Genomic DNA, 17,382 nt, shown 5'->3' on the forward strand with positions numbered 1-17,382 from the left:
GGCCCCAGGGGCCACACCGAAGCCAGTTTCCGGGGATCCTTCCAGAGTGTCAGTGACGGGCGCTGCTGTCTTTATTAATAGTAGGCTGTAGTAGTGGTGAAAGCTGAGCCCGGCCGACCTCAGGGCCCTGACTCAGCCTGGCCCAGGTCCTGCCGACACCTCCAGCCCGTGTAAGGCGATCTGGCTCTCGGAACCTCAGTTTCCTGCTCTGTGAACTGGGGATAAGTCCCCATCTTTGTTGGGTGGCTGGGAGGGTCCTGTGTGAAGGACTGCCCCCTTTCAAAGCCTGGCTCAGAGCCAGTGCTGAGGATGTGGGAGAAGCGCTTTCCACACACATTTCTGAGCTCTGAGCTCCTGGGTCTGAGGGAGGAGGGGCTGGGGGCCTGGACCCCTGGGTCTGAGGGAGGAGGGGCTGGGGGCTGGACCCCTGGGTCTGAGGGAGGAGGGGCTGGGGGCCTGGACTCCTGGGTCTGAGGGAGGAGGGGCTGGGGGCCTGGACCCCTGGGTCTGAGGGAGGAGGGGCTGGGGGCCTGGACCCCTGGGTCTTAGAGAGAAGGGGCTGGAGGCCTGGACCCCTGGTGCCATGGTGTGGTACTTTGGGAATGGCCTCCCTGACCCCTCAGACCAGCACTCCCTGCCCGTGGAAGAGCCAGAATGCACGGAACTCCACGTCATCCAGTCCAGGTAAGGCTTGTGAGGGGCCGGCCTGTCTCCCCTTTTCCTGCAGCACTCAGGCCTGGTCCCTGGGGGGTCACAATATGTTTTGTCCCCTCTGTCCTGGGACTAGAGCCCAGACTCCAGGCTGGTCTAAGTTTGGAAGGGGGAGGAGGGGAGCAGCAGGTCAGAGGGGGTGAGGGAGGGGTGTGTGGGGGGACAGGATGTCTCTGAGCTGTCACACACACCCCTGTCCCAGGCCCAGAAGAAGGGAGGGACAAAAGGCTCTGAGCGAGAGCTGGGAACAAAGACAGGAGGGGAGACAGAAAGAGAGAGAGAGAGAGAGAGAGAGACGCCCGAGAGAGGAGGCCACAGAGGAGCCAGAGTGAAGGAAAACAGAGAAATGGAGAAGGGGAGGGGACAGCAGGGTGGGGACATCCCGGACCACGGCCTGCGTGCGGCAACCGCAGTAAAGACAGTGTGTTGACAGGAGACGGGAGCCAGGGGCCGACAGAGACGCGGCAAGGAGGCCCCCCACGGAAACCCGAGAGCTGGAAGGAGGGCCAGGCGAAGACAGGGAGGGAGAGGGGGGGTCGGGGAGAGGAAGAAAGGGTGAGAGGGAGTGAAAGACACCCACAGGAGAATACAGAGCTGGACCCACAGACACCGAGGGGTGAAAGAGAGAGGAGGGGAGTTAGGGAGACTCCCACAGACGCGAAGGGAGACTGAGGCAGACCTTTTCAGACGAGCTCCCAGGCTTTGCACCAGTGGGACACAGTAGGCTCGAGTGGGCCAGTCAGCTTTTGGGGAGCCCAGACGAGGGGGAGCCCCAGGGCCAGCTGACACCAGGCAACCCTGAGATGGAGCGCAGGGGACCAGAGAACCACGAGGATGGGGACCCAGAGGTGAGAGATGGGTCACGAGGGAGGGAGGGAGAGAGAGAGACACAGAGAGAGAGAAACGGAGACGGATGGAGAGAGGGCCAGGGCTGGGGAGCAGACACAGAGGGTCCGAGGAAGCAACAGAAGAGACCGGGAAACGGAGAAACGTCAGAGACCCGGAACAAGACAAACCCGAGGACACACAGCAAGACCAAGGCCCCAGAGAAATGGGCTCAGCCACTGGGGACGGGAAGCACAGCGAGAGAGGAAGATGGAGGCGGGCGGGCGGGCGGAGCAGGGGGCTGTGTCGGGGAGGGCGCAGTTCCAGTGGAAGCCGGGGGTCTGTGGGCTCCCGCAGATGCAGCGGGTGGGGCCCCTGAGGCCATGGCCCCTCGCCCCGCCAGGACACAATAGCAGGTGGCCTGAGGCTGGGTGAGTCACTGTGACTCATCCGCCTCTCTGGGGATGGTGACCCCACCCTCCGACCCCCCACATCAGGCCTGGAGTTGGCCTCCAATCTGCTCCTCCACTCTCCGTGGGCCCCAGACTCAGCCCGTCCCCCGCTCGGTCCCTCCCCCTCAGGAGGACACGGACACGGCCCTCCAGCGGCTCGTGGAGCTGACAGCCCCCAGAGTGACCACGGAGAGGAACCTGCGGGCCCAGTATCGCCTCATCCGAAAGCTCGGCTCGGGCTCCTATGGCCGAGTTCTCCTGGCCCAGCCTCGCCAGGGGGGTGAGTTCGGCTACCGAAAGGCGCACTCCAGGACTCCCCACGGGAGGGTTCCCAGAAGCTGCCCAGAGACGGAGCCTCTGGGGCGGAGGGGAAGGGGGCCCCTTCCTGATCGGAGCTCTCGGAAAGTTAAGAGCCCTGTGACCTTCTGAGAAACAGAGGCCCCCCCCAGAGAGGGTGTGACACTGGCCTGACACCACACAGCTGAGTCTCCTTCCTTCCCCGCGTCCCTGGCAGGTCCGGCCGTGGCCCTGAAGCTCCTACGCCGGGACTCCGTCCCGAGAGCCACCTTCCTGAGGGAGTTCTGCGTGGGCCGCTGCGTCTCCGCGCACCCAGGCCTGCTCCAGACTCTGGCGGGGCCCCTGCAGACCCCCCGGCACTTCGCCTTTGCCCAGGAGTACGCGCCCTACGGGGATCTCAGCGGGATGCTGCAGGAACAGGTGAGGCAGGCGGGGCGAGACCTTGGGACTGCTTATTCCGAGTGTGGCTGGGTCCCAAACCTCAGGTCTCTTCCCAGCCTTGACCCTCAAGTCAGTGCCCAACTTCGCTCCTCCCTAAGCCCCCCAAAGACGTCCTTATTTCTAGTTCTCTATGTAATTTCAGGTCTGATCCTAACCCTAATTCATCCAAACATGAACTTGGGTGAGCAGGGTTTGGGGCTGGGATTGAGGGAAGACGAGGTCTGATGAAGGGGTGGGGACACAGACGGAGCTGGGGTTCTCGTTAGTGGGGGCATGAGTGGATCAGAGGCGCTCAGTTTAGGGTTGATTACAGACCGGGAATGGGGTGGAGAAGAGAGAGGATGGGGTGCAGAGTGAGGCAGAGAGCCCTGAGGATCCTGTAAGATCACGTTGGAGAGGGGCTGTAACCGGGTCTCCTCTAGGAAGGAGACCGGGTCAGCTAAATCCGTGAAACTATAGGAGCGCTTGAGTATGACGATTAGGGTGGGACCATCTTTGGGAACAGGCTTTGGGTGTGAGATTGGGTTGGGAATAAATGGAAGGAGGGAGAAAGGGAGGAAGTGATGGATGGAAGGAAAGAAGGATGGATGGATGGAAGGAAGTCAGGGAGGGAAGGATGAATGGATGGATTTTGGATATTACAGAATTGATTAAATTATGGGGCTGCTGAGCGGCTGGTGGCTTGGATGTTGAATGGAAACACTGCAGAATAGACTGTTCGGTGGATAGCTGGCTGGATGGAGGGGGCGCCGGCTGGCTGCCTGGGTGGATAGATTTGTTGCTCAGTGGATGGAATGAACCGTGGAAGTTAGAGCAAGGTGTGAGCTCGAGGTGGGATCTAAATTAGTATGGGATTAAGTAGAAAGTATGGGGTTTGCCCCTCGGCTGGTGTAGCTCAGTGGATTGAGCGCTGGCCTGTGAACCCAAAGGTCATTGGTTCAATTCCCAGTCAGGGGCACACCCCTGGGTTGTGGGCTGGGTCCCCAGTTTTGGATGTACGAGAGGCAACCCAGATGCTTCTCTCACACATTGATATTTCTCTCTCTCCCCTTCTCCTCCCGCCCCCTCTCTCTAAAAGATAAATACAATGAAAAATAAAGTGAGGGTTTGTGTTCTCACTGGAGAGGATCGGAGTAGGCAGTTTAGAGGTGGTGAATAATTTTGAGTGCTAGGGTCAGGAGCAAGTTGGACGGAAGCCAAAAGCACTTCTGGTTAGAGCTGCGGTTTGGTCTAGGGCAGCTTTGGTCTTGACCTGGGGTTTTGCAGTTGAGGGTCCTGTGGCGGCCGAGGGTCCCTTTGCCCCTGAGGATGATCTGGAGAAAGGGTTGGGGGGAAAGTTACAAGGACAGCAGGGAGCCAGTGGTCTGGGGTTCTGGGCTCCTGAACCTCAAGAAGCAGAATAAAGAAGGAACCCAGGCCCCCTGACCTCCACCTTCTCTCCTTGACCCCAGGGTCTGCCCGAGCTGCTGGTGAAGCGGGTGATGGCCCAGCTAGCCGGAGCCCTGGACTTCCTCCATAGCCGGGGACTGGTCCACGCGGACGTGAAGCCAGACAACGTGCTGGTGTTTGACCCCGGCTGCAGCCGCGTGGCCCTAGGAGACCTGGGCCTGACCCGGCCGGAGGGCAGTCCCACCCCTCCCCCACCGGGGCCACTGCCCTCCGCCCCACCCGAGCTCTGTCTCCTGCTGCCCCCTGATACGCTGCCCCTCCGACCGTCCCTGGACTCCTGGGGTCTGGGGGTGCTTCTCTTCTGCGCGGCCACGGCCTGTTTCCCGTGGGACGTGGCCCTGGCCCCTGACCCCGAGTTCGAGGCCTTTGCTGGTTGGATGACCACCAGGCCTCAGCCACCTCAACCGCCACCCCCCTGGGACCAGTTCGCACCCCCGGCCCTGGCCCTGCTCCAGGGGCTTCTGGACCTGGATCCTGAGACGAGGAGCTCCCCACTGGCTGTCCTGAATGTCCTGGGGGATGACTGGGGGCTGCAGGGGGACAGAGGGGCACCTGGGGACTTGGGGGGTATGTCCGGTGAGGATGGGGAAGAGGAGGAGGAGGGGGGATCAAGCCTGGAGGAGTGGACAGAGGAGGAGGAGGAGGGTGACCAAGGTGGCGGGAGGATGGGGACAGATGGGGGAACTCCCAGACCAGGTGACTGAGACAGGTGGCCAGAGCCCGAGCCAAAGTCCCCTCCCCCAGCCTCCACCGCCACCTGGATGGAGAGACAGCTGCCTGGGCGAGGACGGAGAGGGAGTACATTGCATGTCTCCCTCTCTGCTGGAGGCCAGACTTGGGTGCGCCCTCCCCAATGAGGACCTGGGAGCCCAGGACCCTTGTCCCCTCCTCCCTCAGACCCAAGAGGGTCCTGGCCCCCAGCCCCTCCTCCCCCAAGCACCCTCCCCTTTCCTTCTGTCCCGAATGTGTCTGCTTGAACAAAGGCGCTGTTTCCCGTGTAGATGCATCTCTGTGCTGTGGGGACGTAAGAGTCCTGATGAGGCCCCTTCTCTCCTCTAAGACCTTGCATGACTCCCACTGCCCGCGGCACCAAATCTGGGCTTGCAGGATCGGACACCTTGGAAACTTCAGCCTCCGTCCACTTGCCCCCTGTCCCTGGGCCCAGGAGGACTCTGGGGGAGCCCCGCATCCTCTGTAGGCCCGAACCTGCAAGCACGCACGTGCACGCACACACCTGCACGCACGCACGTGCACGCACAGGCGCAGCTTCCCGTGTCCTGGGTTCCTTCCCCCGGGAGCGCCCTCCTGTGCCCGCTCCGGCCCCGCCGGGGACCTGCACCCGAGCGCGGGTCGGGCCTCCCTGTGCTCCCAGCTCCTCTCAGGAGCTCCAGTGTGGCCTTGGTCTCCTCTCCCTACGTTCCGCTCGCTTCTGCCCCCACATTCGAGCGCCCCGCGCCTGCTCGCACCCACAGGGCACGTGGCAGGTGGCCGCCCCGGCTCAGAGCCCCCCTGGCTTGGACGGACCTCCAGCACCCAACAGAGCAGCCCTGCCCCATGCTAGGGACATTGGCAGGGACTGTGTTTACTCCTGCGACGCTGTCCTGCGTGCTTTTGTTTTTTTTAAAAAAAGAGAGTGGGTTCACTCAACGCAGCTCCAGTGTCCTGGGCCGAACCCTGGGGCGGAAAGAGGTTGTTGGCAGAAACGCCGGGGAGATAAGACGTGTTTGATCGTGAATGTCTGGACTTGGACAAATGCGCCCTTGGCCGAGAGTCCCTGGCCCGCTGGCGGCGGGGGTGAGGGGACACGGGAGTGCTCGGTACCATGTTTGCAACTGTTCTAAAACTCTAAAGATATTCCAAAGTAAAAGCTGGTTTTAAAAGAATTGAGTCCGCAGCACCTGTCACCTCGCTGTAAACCTGAGCGGTGGGTGCAGCCGCCTCCCTCAGACCCGGGTCCGGCGCAGCCTTCCCCCCCCCCCCCCCCCCCCCCCCCCCNCCCCCCCCCCCCCCCCCCCCCCCGAGCCAGTGAGGTCTGCGGGCTCGGCTTCGGACCCTCCTGCCTCCCTCCTCTCGTGCCCCTCTCTTCCCAGTTGTCCATCACCTGCTTCCCCTCGGCCCCAAGTCTGAGGTCATCTCTCACGGCATCATTCTGGAATCCCGTTGTCTCATCCTTTCCCCAAAGGCACCCCAGTGTTTCATCCCCAGGACGCCCGCCAGCAACACTTGTGTCTGACCTGTCAGTGGGGGGCTGATGGGCAGCTGGGGGCGGGGGGAGGTCAAGGCAGGGTCTCCACAGAGAAATGACTTCACCCTCTACAGGTGGTCCCGCCTCCTGGGTCCGAGGTGGGGGGAGGGGCAGAGGGCCTGGACTCCTGGGTCTGAGGGAGGAGGGGGCCGGGGGTCCCCTGGGTTGGATGGACGAGACACCGAGCTCCCAGGTCTGGGACATTTGTCCAGCCACAGCCATTTCTGGGAGTCAACACACGATGTCGCTCTGTCCCTAGTGGGATAGAGGGGGCGGGGCCAGGGGCGGGCTCAAGACCCCTAGGTGGGGGCGGGGTCTTGCTCCTGGGCTGGCCTCTGCTGGCATGGGCTCTAAGTGCTGGGCATTGACCACAGCGGGCAGCCGAAGGGTCAGGCAAGCCTTGGAGAAGGTGAGATCTGGAGGTGGGAGGCCAGGTCAGGAGGGGGCAAGGGTTAAGGGGGTGAAGTGGGCAGCACCTGAGAGTGAAGCCAGGCAGGTGGTCAGAGTCCTGGGTCCCTCAGGGGAGCGGAACTGGATGTTAAGGCTGGAGAATGACTGAGTGTTAGGGACACGGATTCTGGGGCGCCCAAGATGCGTGAGCTGTATAGGTGACTGGAGAGACAGGACCAGGGTCCCTGACTCCTGGGTCTGAGGGAGGAGGGGCTGGAGGACTGGACTCCTGGGTCTGAGGGGGGAGGAACCGGGGACCTGGACTCCTGCGTGTGAAGGAGGAGCGTCAGGGGCTCTTTGGCACTTTCTATCGTGACTCAGTCTCCCTCTTCACCAGAGGCACCTGACGAGGGGGAAACTAATTGCCAGTTGGGGTGAGGTCAAGCCCGAGATCGCAGACATCCCTCACCCCCGCCCCCACAGCCACCCGATGGCCCAAGGGTGAAAGATGAACCAGATAACTCGAGACACCCCCATCTTGTTTCCAAAGCAAACAGACTTGGGCCCAGGGGGTGGATGAGCAGCCTCTTTCTCCTAAGCACGCAAACAGGTGCTCTCTGGCCCTGGGGGCCGGGGAGGGCAGGGCTGTGCACACCAGAGCCTGGGAGATGCCTGGGTCCCAGACAGCAGCAAGCATCTGGGAGCCGATCCCCAAGCCCCTGAGAGGCCTGGGGTCCAACTCTTGCAGCCCCAGCCCCAGCCCCTCCCCCCTCCCCTGAGTCCAGGCCCCCCGCCCTTCCCTGCTCGGTCAGGATCACCCTCTGAGCTCTGCCCTGCAGACATGCAGGACAAACAGCCCGAGGGGCAGCAAGTGGAGGAAGGGGCTGCTGAGAACGGAGTGGAGGAGGACCTGGGGGGCCTCACGGTGGAGGAGCTGCAGCAGGGCCAGGAGGCGGCGTTGGCCCTGGAAGACATGCTGGCCCTGAGCGCCCAGACCCTGGTCCAGGCCGAGGTGGACGAGCTCTACCAGCAAGTGCGCCCCCTGGGCCAGGGCCGCTTCGGCCGGGTCCTGCTGGTCACCCACCGTCAGAAAGGTACTGGGCCTGGAGACAGAGGTGGGGGTTGCAGGGGGGTGGCGGCATTGGCCCTGGCGGAGACCAGCCAGGGCCGTGGAGCCCACAGAGCTGAATCCGTCTGGCCCCTGCCCCCTGAGCTGTGCGAATTCTCGGCACCGGCTCTCTGAGCGAACACCATGCCTGTCATTGCTGGGACCATGGGGAGCAGAGGTCCCCCACCCCGTGCGCCTCACAGGTGGCCGGCTCAGTGGTTACAGGAAGGATGGCCCTGAGCCAGGCTGTGAGTTGGGGACCTGGGCTCCCGGGGGTTCAGCCCACCCTGGGTGGTGCTGGGGACCCAGTCGGGGGTTTGTAAGCCTGCCTGGAGCCCCTGGGGATGCCCCAGGGCCAGAGCCAGGCCCCCGGAAGAGCGGGAATCTCTTTCCTCCCAGTCCTGGAGGCTGGAAGTCTGAGGTGAAGGTGTGAGCAGGGCCGGTTCCCCCTGAGGCCTCTCTCCTTGGCTTGCAGACGGCCATGCCTCCCCGGGTCCTCACGTGGCCCCCCCTCTGTGGGTGCCTGCGCCCGAACATCCTCAGATGGGACTAGGGACCACCCTATGACTTCATTTTACCTCTTTCAGTCCCATCCCGCGGTGTCAGGGGTGAGGCCTTCCACGTAGGAATTTGGGGGGGACATGATTCAGCCCAGAACAAACAAAAAGACAGACACCAACCCGGGTCATCGTAGAACTCAGAGGCGGGGGCCATGACGGGGCCCACAGGGATGTAAAGGGCGCAGGCCGAGCCGGGCGGCCCAGGTGGGCAGAGCTCAGCAGAACAGAAGGGGCCGCGGGGGTGGCAGACGCCTCGCGCTGCTGCATCCAGCTGTGGAAAGAGTGGGAGGGGGATGGTCCACGTTCCAGGGGAGACAGTGACCTTCCTCCATCACCCGAGGCCTTCCCACGAGCGAGGCTGCGCCCTGGCAGGTGTGGCGACACAACTGCCGAGAGAGCTCAGACTCCAGAGAGCTGTTTCCACAGGTGATTGGATTCCTAAAAATTCCTCCAGGGGATCTGATTAATACCACTGCTAGGCATCCTCTGCCCACCGCCACTGCCTGGGACTCGGCTTTTTGGCCAGAGGGTGCTGGACCCAGGGGCCGAGGCAGGTCACTGGGGGCTCCAAGTCCCGTTTCCACAGCAGCAGCTCCGGGTGAGCGGACTTGAAGCGAGCAGAGCAGAAGAAACTCACTGAATGCTGTTACTATGACTGAGGGTCGGCTTGGCGGGGAGGCAGGAATCGGGGGAGGTGGAGATGGGATACGGGAAAGACCCTTGCTGGGGAGCCAGCCAGGGTGACCCCCCCTGCTCCCACTGCCCCCACACCCGTCCCTGTTCCCCGCCCCCAGGCACGCCCCTGGCGCTGAAGCAGCTCCCAAAGACCTCCACTTCCCTCCGCGGCTTCCTGTACGAGTTCTGCGTGGGCCTCTCGCTGGGCGCGCACCCGGCCGTGGTGGCGGCCTACGGCATCGCGATCGAGTCCGCCGACTCCTACAGCTTCCTGACGGAGCCAGTCCTGCACGGGGACCTCATCGCCCTCATCCAGCCCAAGGTGGGGTACACAGAGCTCCAGCGGGTCCCCGGGCTTCTCCCTCGGTCTCTTGGAAGTGCCCCTGACCTGCCTGGGCGCAGGGAGCACAGTCACAACGTTGGGTCTCAGCGGGTCTGCTGGCCACTGACGCCCCTCGTTGGGTCCACAGGGTCCACCGTGGGGTTTGCTCACACCACAGAGCCGACACTATGACCCCTGGACCCACCAGCCCTCCTGAGGTCACACTAGCCCCCACCACACCTCGCGGGGCTTCGCGGGGCCACGCCAGGGCTCACCGGGCCAGTGTATTAGAGGTCCTTCGTGCTCCTGAGCCTGCTCTCTGGGGAGAAGCTGTACCCCAGGGCGGGACAGCAGCCCTCACTGACGCGCGTCTGCCCGGCAGGTGGGACTCCCGCAGCCCGCAGCCCAGCGCTGCGCGGCCCAGCTGGCCTCCGCCCTGGAGTACATTCACTCCCACGGCCTGGTGTACCGCGACATTAAGCCCGAGAACGTGCTGGTGTGCGACCCGGACTGCCGGCGGGTGAAGCTTACCGACTTCGGCCACACGCGGCCCCGCGGGACCCTGCTCCGCCTGACCGGGCCGCCCATCCCCTACACGGCCCCCGAGCTCTGCGCGCCCCCGCCGCTCCCCGAGGGCCTGCCCATCCAGCCTGCCCTGGACGCTTGGGCGCTGGGGGTCCTGCTGTTCTGCCTGCTCACCGGCTACTTCCCCTGGGACCAGCCTCTGGCCGAGGCCGACCCCTTCTACGAGGACTTCCTCCTCTGGCAGGCCTCCGGCCAGCCCGAGGACCGGCCCCAGCCCTGGGTGGGCCTGACGCCGGTGGCAGACACCCTCCTGTGGGGGCTGCTGGACCCGCACCCCCGCAAGAGGAGCTCTGTGACCTCCGTCCAGGGCTACCTGGGACGGCCCTGGAGGCAGCGAGACGGGCAGGCTGAAGAGGTGGCCGAGGCGGGTGGGAAGGATGGGGAGTGAGAAGGGACAGCCGGGGGCCCCCACTGGCCCTGGGGGCTTGGAAGGGAAACCGAGTCCCACATCCTGAGGTCGCCTGGGCATTCGTGTGGTGGCCTTTGGCGTCTCGCCTGCCTGGTTGGGACTCTGTCTCCTTGCTTCCCCGTTCTGTGCTTCCCATTTCCCCACCTGGGCCTGTGGGGCCTCTGAGATCCCTGTATGTCCACGCCCCCCTGTCTCCATCCGCCCCAGGGCCTCTGCACTTGCTGCCTCCTCTGCCTGCCGTGCCTGTGGCTCACGCCCTCACCGCCTGCCTGCAAACCTGAATCGCTTGCCCCTCTGGTCTCCTGGGGCCACACTCCCTGCCCTGGTCGGCACGGCAGGGGCCCGACGTGGCGCTCCCACCAAATCTCCTCTGTGATACTCAGGCCCCTCGCACTGCAGAGTGTGCTGTGGGGTTCGCCTGCATCCTGCGCAGCGTGAGATCCCGGGCAGCGGGGAGCCCGGCCCGTCCTGTCCTCTGATGTGACCCACGTGGCCCAGGCCGTCCTGGCCGGGGTGGGTGGGCAGCAAAAGCTTGCTGGACAGACGAACCCCTGTGGCTTCGCAGCACCCCATGCCCCCTCATCCCTGTCTCCTCGCCTGGGGTCTCCCTGGCTCCCCAGCCCTTCCCCCGTCTCCTCCCACAGGCCGGGCGGAGCCCTCTAGACAAGGTGCTTCGTCCTCTCAGCCCAGCCACTGTCTGCAAATAAAGTCCATCCCACACTTAGGTCTCTTGACATGTGTCGGTCTGTCCGCTTGAGAAAAGGAAGGACGTGTGTGTGTGCCTGTGTGTGCGCGCACCAGCGAGAGCATGGTGCGCAAGGGGGAGCCTGGAGAGACCCAGACGAGGGAGATGGAGGAAGAGAAAGAGCCAGACAGGTGGACAGAGACAGAAAGAGAGAGACAACAAGGGACAGGAGGAGAGACAGAGACAGAAAGAAGGACGGCACCCCCCCACCACCGCACCCCGTGCCGGTGCGGGAGGCTGGCTCTGGGTGTGCTGTGTGTGTGCTGGGGGCCCGGGGTCTCCAGGGCCCCGTTTCTGCACATCTGGGTGTGGGAGGAGCCAGACTAAAGGGAGCCTGAAGGTGCCCGGCGGTGGGTGGCCAGGCACAGAGGCTGGGCTGCAGCGTGGGTTTCCGTGTCTCTGCGAGTGCACGTGCGTCTGAGCCTGTGCGTGTGTGTGTGTGTGGCCACGGCGTGCATGTGTGAGCGGGGACAGAATGGAAGCCCGAGGGTGAGCGCGGCTCAGTGTGTGGACATCAGATCCGCCTCTGTGTGTCCACCAGGCCGTGAGTGCGTGTGTGGCAGGGGGAGGCGAGTCACCCGGGCGGGCTGGCGCCACGGCCAGTCACCAGCTGGGCCCCTGCCCCTTCACACCTCCCCCTCTCTCCCGGCCCCTCTTGGCAGCCGCCCTGTTTGCAAACACTCTGTCTTCCTCTCCGTGCCCTCCTTGGCCGCCAGCCCAGCACAAGGCCACAACTAGAGCTGCATCAGGTGTCACCCTCTGCCTGGCCTCTGTCCGCACGCCCGGTGCCCGCCCCTGCCCGGGGCCAGGAGGCGGTTCCTTGGGGGTAGTGTGTGACAGCGTGTGCCGAGTGACCCCAGGGGCCCTTTGAATCAAGGTTCAGTTCAGGGAACTGGGGACACAGGCCCGTCCTGGGCAATCCAGGTGAGCTTCCTGGAGTAGGGGTCATGGGGGCGGGGGCGGCACATTGTGGGACAGCATGATTAGGACCTCCTGCCACCTTATCCATGAATCTGAAATAGCCCTGGCAATTAGGCCAAGAATGTGTCCCAAAAAAGCTGGAGGCGCTGGGGGAGAGTGAGTGGCAATGAGCAGAGGGCAGGGGTGACTGCAGACGGTGTTAATTAGTGACAGCAGCTGAGGATTAATTGGGAGGTGACAATGACCGGGATGGGCCCCAGGGGCAGGGGAGGACAGAAATTCCCAGGAAGGGCCTGGAGGGGGTGGGGCAATCCTAATGAACTCTCAGTTAATTGATACCTAATACTCGTTGTAATACTTAGTACTAATACTGCAGGCCCTCCTCAAGGAGCTCCCAGGCAGGCACATCTGCTGGGTCCCTCAGGGCCTGTGACAGGTGAACAGTGACAGTCCACTGCAGCCAAGGTGCCAACAGGTCAAGGCAGAGGTGGGACTCGAACCGGGGCCAGCTCCTGTCCAGGGCTCAGCTCCTGAATGGCTCTTCAACTGTCATCAACAGCTGAAGGGGCCTTGGGTGGGGGGCTCGGGGTGTATGCATGTGTGTGCGAGTGTGCGTCAGCACGAGTGTGAGTGTGTCTCTGTGTGTGAGAGCAAGTCTGCTGTAAGAGCACGAAAGTGAGTGTACCAGCGTGTGTGTGCACGAGAATGTGACAGTATGAGTGAGCATGAGTGTGTGTGCGAGCATGAGTGTGTGTGCATGTGAGTGTGACCGTGCATGTGAATATGAGAGTACGAGAGTGTGAACGTGAAGGAGAGAGTGAGCATGAGCGAGGCAGTGAGTGTGCATTTGTGTGTGAGAACATGAGAGTGTGTGTGTGCCCATTGGATGGATGGCAGTGTGTGTGGGTATACGAGTACATGTGTGAGACTGCAGGTGGGGTGGTGTGAGCGTGCGTCTGTGTGTTGGTGTGGCGGCCACACCTCCCTTGCAGGAAACTGGAGTAGGGGCACCTAAATGAAGACAGAAAGTGGGGGCTGCAAAAGCCCCCAGACCCACGGGAGGGCCTTCATCAAAAGGCAGGCGAAGGCACACTGGCGAGGGCGAGGACAAGGGGGACGCTCCGCAGGGCTGGCGGGGTGGGGTGAAGGGGGCAGCTGTTGGGGGAGACACCGCATGCCGTTCCTCCTCACATCAGACACAGAGTTACCACGTGGCCCTGCAATCCGCTCCCGGGCCTCCGCCCACAGCAGTGAAAACATTAGTCCCTGTGAACGTAACAGGATTCGTAGCAACATTCTCCCCAGGAGTGAACAGTGGAAACAACCCGGAGATCATTTGTACTCATCAACAAATGAATGGACACATGAAACGTGGTCCATCCACCCAATGGAACGTTACTCCCCCATAAAAGAGCCCTGATGGGTGCTGAGTCATGGACGGACCTCGGAAACATCTTAAAGGGGAAGAAGCCCCCACAGGAGACAATCTGATGCAGGATTCCGCTTATGTGAAAAGTCCAGAATAGGCAAATCCACAGAGATTAGTGACTGTCAGGGGTGGGGGTGCTGGGGGCAGATGGGGGTGACAGCTAATGGGTACAGGTTTTCTCTCGTGATGGTAGAAAAGTTATAAAATTAGATTGTGGTGAGTGTCGTGCAATTCTCAGAATATATTAAAAACCACTGAGTTAGACATGTATAAGATTTAGGGTGAATTTTATGGCATGTAAATTTCACTTCAATAAGCCTGCTTAAAACAGACAAATAAATAGGCATTTTCAAGCTTCCCCTGCTGTCCCCGCCCTCCCCCCCCCTCCACACACACACTGACCCTGTAATTGCAGTTGAAAAGAAAAACCTGCCCTGGCTTGTGTGGCTCAGTGGATTGAGCACTGGCCTGGGAACCAAAGTGTCCCTGGTTCGATTCCCAGTCAGGGAACATGCTTGAGTTATGGGCCAGGTCCCCAGTAGGGGGCGCACAAAAGGCAACCACACATTGGTATTTTTCTCCCTCTCTTCCTCCTCTCTAAAAATTAATCAATAGAATGTTAAAAAATAAAACGAAAAGCTCTCATTCCCTGTGAGCCTCAGGACGCACTCCTCCCCACTTGCAGAAGAGACCCCCAGAGGAAACCTACTCTTCAAAGATCCTAAAGCAAAAAAGTGATGTCAGTCTAGGTCCAACCTCAGCTCTGGCCTGATTCCCAACACCCCTCCCTACACAGCACCCCTAAAATGCACCTGGGCTGGTGATTGCCAAGGCATTGCTGGGGTTCCCCTAGCTGGGGAACCCCACACTTGCATACAGGACCAAATATTATGTTCATGGGTGTCCAGTGCCGAGTGAAAATGTGTGTGTGTGGGGGGTTATTTTAAAGATTTTATTTACTTATTTTTACTTTTTTAAAATTTTCTTTTTTTTTCATACAGTTATTTTTTTAAAGATTTTATTCATTTATTTTTAGAGGGGAAAGGAAGGAGAGAGGGAGAGAAATATCAATGTATGGTTGCCTCTAACGTGTCCCTCGCTGGGAACTGGCCCACAACCCGGGCATGTGCTCTGACTGGGAATCGAACCGCGATCGTCTGGTTCGAAGGCCCGTGCTCAATCCACTGAGCTACACCACCCAGGGCTTATTTATTTATTTTTAGAAAGAAGAGCCCTGGCTGGTGTAGCTCAGTGGATTGAGCACGGGCCTGTGAACCAGACGATCGCGGTTCGATTCCCAGTCAGGGCACATGCTTGGGTTGCAGGCCAGTTTCTGGCAGGAGCCAGTTTCCTGCAAGGGATGCACGAGAAGCAACCATACATTGACGTTTCTTTCCTCTCTCCTTCCCTTCCCCTCTAAAAAGATAAATAAATAAAATATTAAAAAAAAAAAGAAAGAAGAGAAGGGAGGTAGAAAGAGGGAGAGAAACATCAAAGTGTGGTTGCCTCTCATGTGACCCCTACTGGGGACCTGGCCCACAACCCAGGCATGTGCCCTGACTGGGAATTGAACCGGTGACCCTTTGATTTGCAGGTTGCCACTCAATCCACTGAGCCACACTAGCCAGGGCAGGGTTTCTTTATTTTAACAAAGAACGATGGGAAAAATGCTTTTTCTTTCTCCCCCTCTGTCTCTACCGCATCCTCGTATCTGTCTGTCTGTCTGTCTCTATTTGTGGTTGAGTGTGGCTCTCTCTGGCAGACCCTCGAGGGAGTGGGGATTGAGGCACCTGCCTGGGGGCAAAAGGAAGGCCAGGAACCTGGGACTCTGCAGGAGTCGGGGCTCCAGACTTCCAGAGCACACTCCCTTGTCCCACCCACCTCACTTACAAACCACAAAGCCAAAACTCCAGAAGAGCTCAGGGCCGTGACCACAGAGCAGAGAGCGGCGCCTGCGCCGGAATCCCTCCGCAGCCCAACTGCAGGAGGCCCCAGAGCCCCGCCGGCCTCGCGAGGCCTCTGTGACCCCGTCTTGGTCAGCGCTGGCACGCAGGCACGAGAAGGACGTCAGCAGCAGCCCACGAACTGCCCACCCAGGCTGTCCACATGCAGAGCCTGATTCGGGGGGGGGGGCTGGGGGGGGCACCCCAAATTCTGCTTTTGGGACCTGCTCCGCCGGTCCCCGGCTTGCCCTGCAAATACAGGGAGCTGGGAGGACACGTTTGCGGAGCACCGATCCGACGCCCCAGCTGAACCGCCGGAAACACGGACCGGGGCCACTCGATTCTTTGCAGTTTTCTATGGGGACCGTTGTACTAGCCATGGGAAGTGACGCGTCCAGGCCACCTTTCCCACCCTGTCTCTGATGAAGGGGTTGCCCTCTGCTCCGGCGTTGCTGAGAGAGCGGGTGTGCGCCCGCGGTTGTCAACCAGGAACGCGGCTCCTGCCTCGCCGAGCTCGGCCTCTGCAGGTCCTGCCGTCAGCTTGTTTCGGGCTGGCAGGCACAGCACCCAGCTCAGCTGTCCCCGTGGGAGGCGTCCGGCGTCAGGGCCAGGAGTAGGTGGGGGCTGGCCGCCCATCCTGGCCTTGGGCCCAGGGGCCAGATGTTTGGGCTTAGCTGCCTGTCCAAACAGGGATAGAGTGACCAGATAATTAAGCACCCGCTCATCGGGGCTGGCAGGGGCTGCAGAGACCTTGGGCCAGAGCGGCCAGAGTGCCCTGCGGCCCCGCCCCCAACCCCTGGCTTGTGGAGAGTGGCCAGGAGAGCGAGGCCTCATCTGCGCCCCCCTGGGTGACCCTGAGCCAGGGGTCACCTGCTCCGCTGTGTGAAGCAGACGTTTTGCTTCCCCAGCCAGGCCCCGTCCTCCAAGCCCCGAGGACCCAGGAGGGCAAGGGGAGTGCAGGCAGAGGCTGTCCCCTCAGCCCTCCCGGGTCAGCAGTTATTTCAGTCTCGGGGCTTAATAAGGCTGAGGGAACAGCAATCCTCTGCGTGCTGCTACGCCTGTTGGCGGGGCCGGCGGTCCATCTATCAGGACCCCCGGTCATTATCCACCCCCCCACAGCGAGTAACTGGACCCTGCTGGCCTTTACAGGACAGCAGGGGCGCCAACAACCTGACCTTCCAAGACCTGTGAGCCAGGCTCGGACTGGAGACTGCAGAAAGAGGGAACAGACTCCTGCCTGAGGCCGTGGGAGCCGGGAGCAGGGTGAGGGGTCTCCCAAAGCAGTCCCTGAGGTCCAGAGAGGGGAAGGGGCCTGTCCAGAGATGAGTTGTCACAGAACTCCATCCCTGGGACCCCAGGCCAAGGTCAAAGGCGGGAATCTGCATGTGCTTTCTTCTGAAGTGAGGGACCAAGTTCCTGCTTCTGAAGAAGGGCTGTGCGGAGGACGGGAGGTTTTAGGGGCCCACGTTGCATTGGGCACAGAGAGGCACAGTCAGGCGTGGTGGCGGTCACGCTGGTTCACTAAGCACACGCCGCATGCTAGCCCTGTCCTTCCCTGCACTCCCTCGCCCAACCCACCCCATCACCTCGGGAGGCTGGGACTAGTACAGGGAGGGGAAAAAAAAGAAAGAAAAGAAAAGAAACCAGAGGCTCCGTGAAAGTAAAAAAGCTGCCAGAGTCCCACAGCCAGGACGTGGCCTTGAACCTGGGCGAGTTGGATGTGGGCATCAACTATCTGGCGAGCAAGGGCCCTGGGTCAGACCGGCTTGGGTACCGACGTTCCTGGCACAACCTGAGCCGGGAGGCGGGGATGACACAGTAACACCCTCACAGGATGGGCGCGCTGTGCGAGCCAGCGCCGTGCTGGGCGCTCTC

At 61.5% G+C, this 17,382-nt stretch overlaps 2 protein-coding genes across 2 annotated transcripts; both read left to right on the forward strand.

Moving 5' to 3' along the window:
• The first annotated feature begins 1,460 nt into the window (after positions 1–1,460).
• Positions 1,461–5,989, forward strand: SBK3 (SH3 domain binding kinase family member 3). Its single transcript, XM_037038055.1, has 4 exons — positions 1,461–1,559; positions 2,118–2,268; positions 2,503–2,705; positions 4,178–5,989. Exons 1-4 carry the CDS (start codon positions 1,515–1,517, stop codon positions 4,877–4,879), a joined length of 1,101 nt encoding a protein of 366 aa, XP_036893950.1. The 5' UTR covers positions 1,461–1,514; the 3' UTR covers positions 4,880–5,989.
• A 785-nt stretch (positions 5,990–6,774) lies between these two features.
• Positions 6,775–11,201, forward strand: SBK2 (SH3 domain binding kinase family member 2). The gene is made up of 4 exons (XM_037038113.1): positions 6,775–6,829; positions 7,650–7,904; positions 9,273–9,475; positions 9,858–11,201. The coding sequence occupies exons 2-4, from the start codon at positions 7,652–7,654 to the stop codon at positions 10,446–10,448; spliced, it is 1,047 nt and encodes a 348-aa protein (XP_036894008.1). The 5' UTR covers positions 6,775–6,829; positions 7,650–7,651; the 3' UTR covers positions 10,449–11,201.
• The last annotated feature ends 6,181 nt before the right edge of the window (positions 11,202–17,382 follow it).

The sequence above is a fragment of the Sturnira hondurensis genome, unplaced genomic scaffold, assembly GCF_014824575.4.
Source record: "Sturnira hondurensis isolate 20B ecotype Veracruz unplaced genomic scaffold, ASM1482457v3 Scaffold0024124, whole genome shotgun sequence".
Lineage (NCBI taxonomy): Eukaryota > Metazoa > Chordata > Mammalia > Chiroptera > Phyllostomidae > Sturnira > Sturnira hondurensis.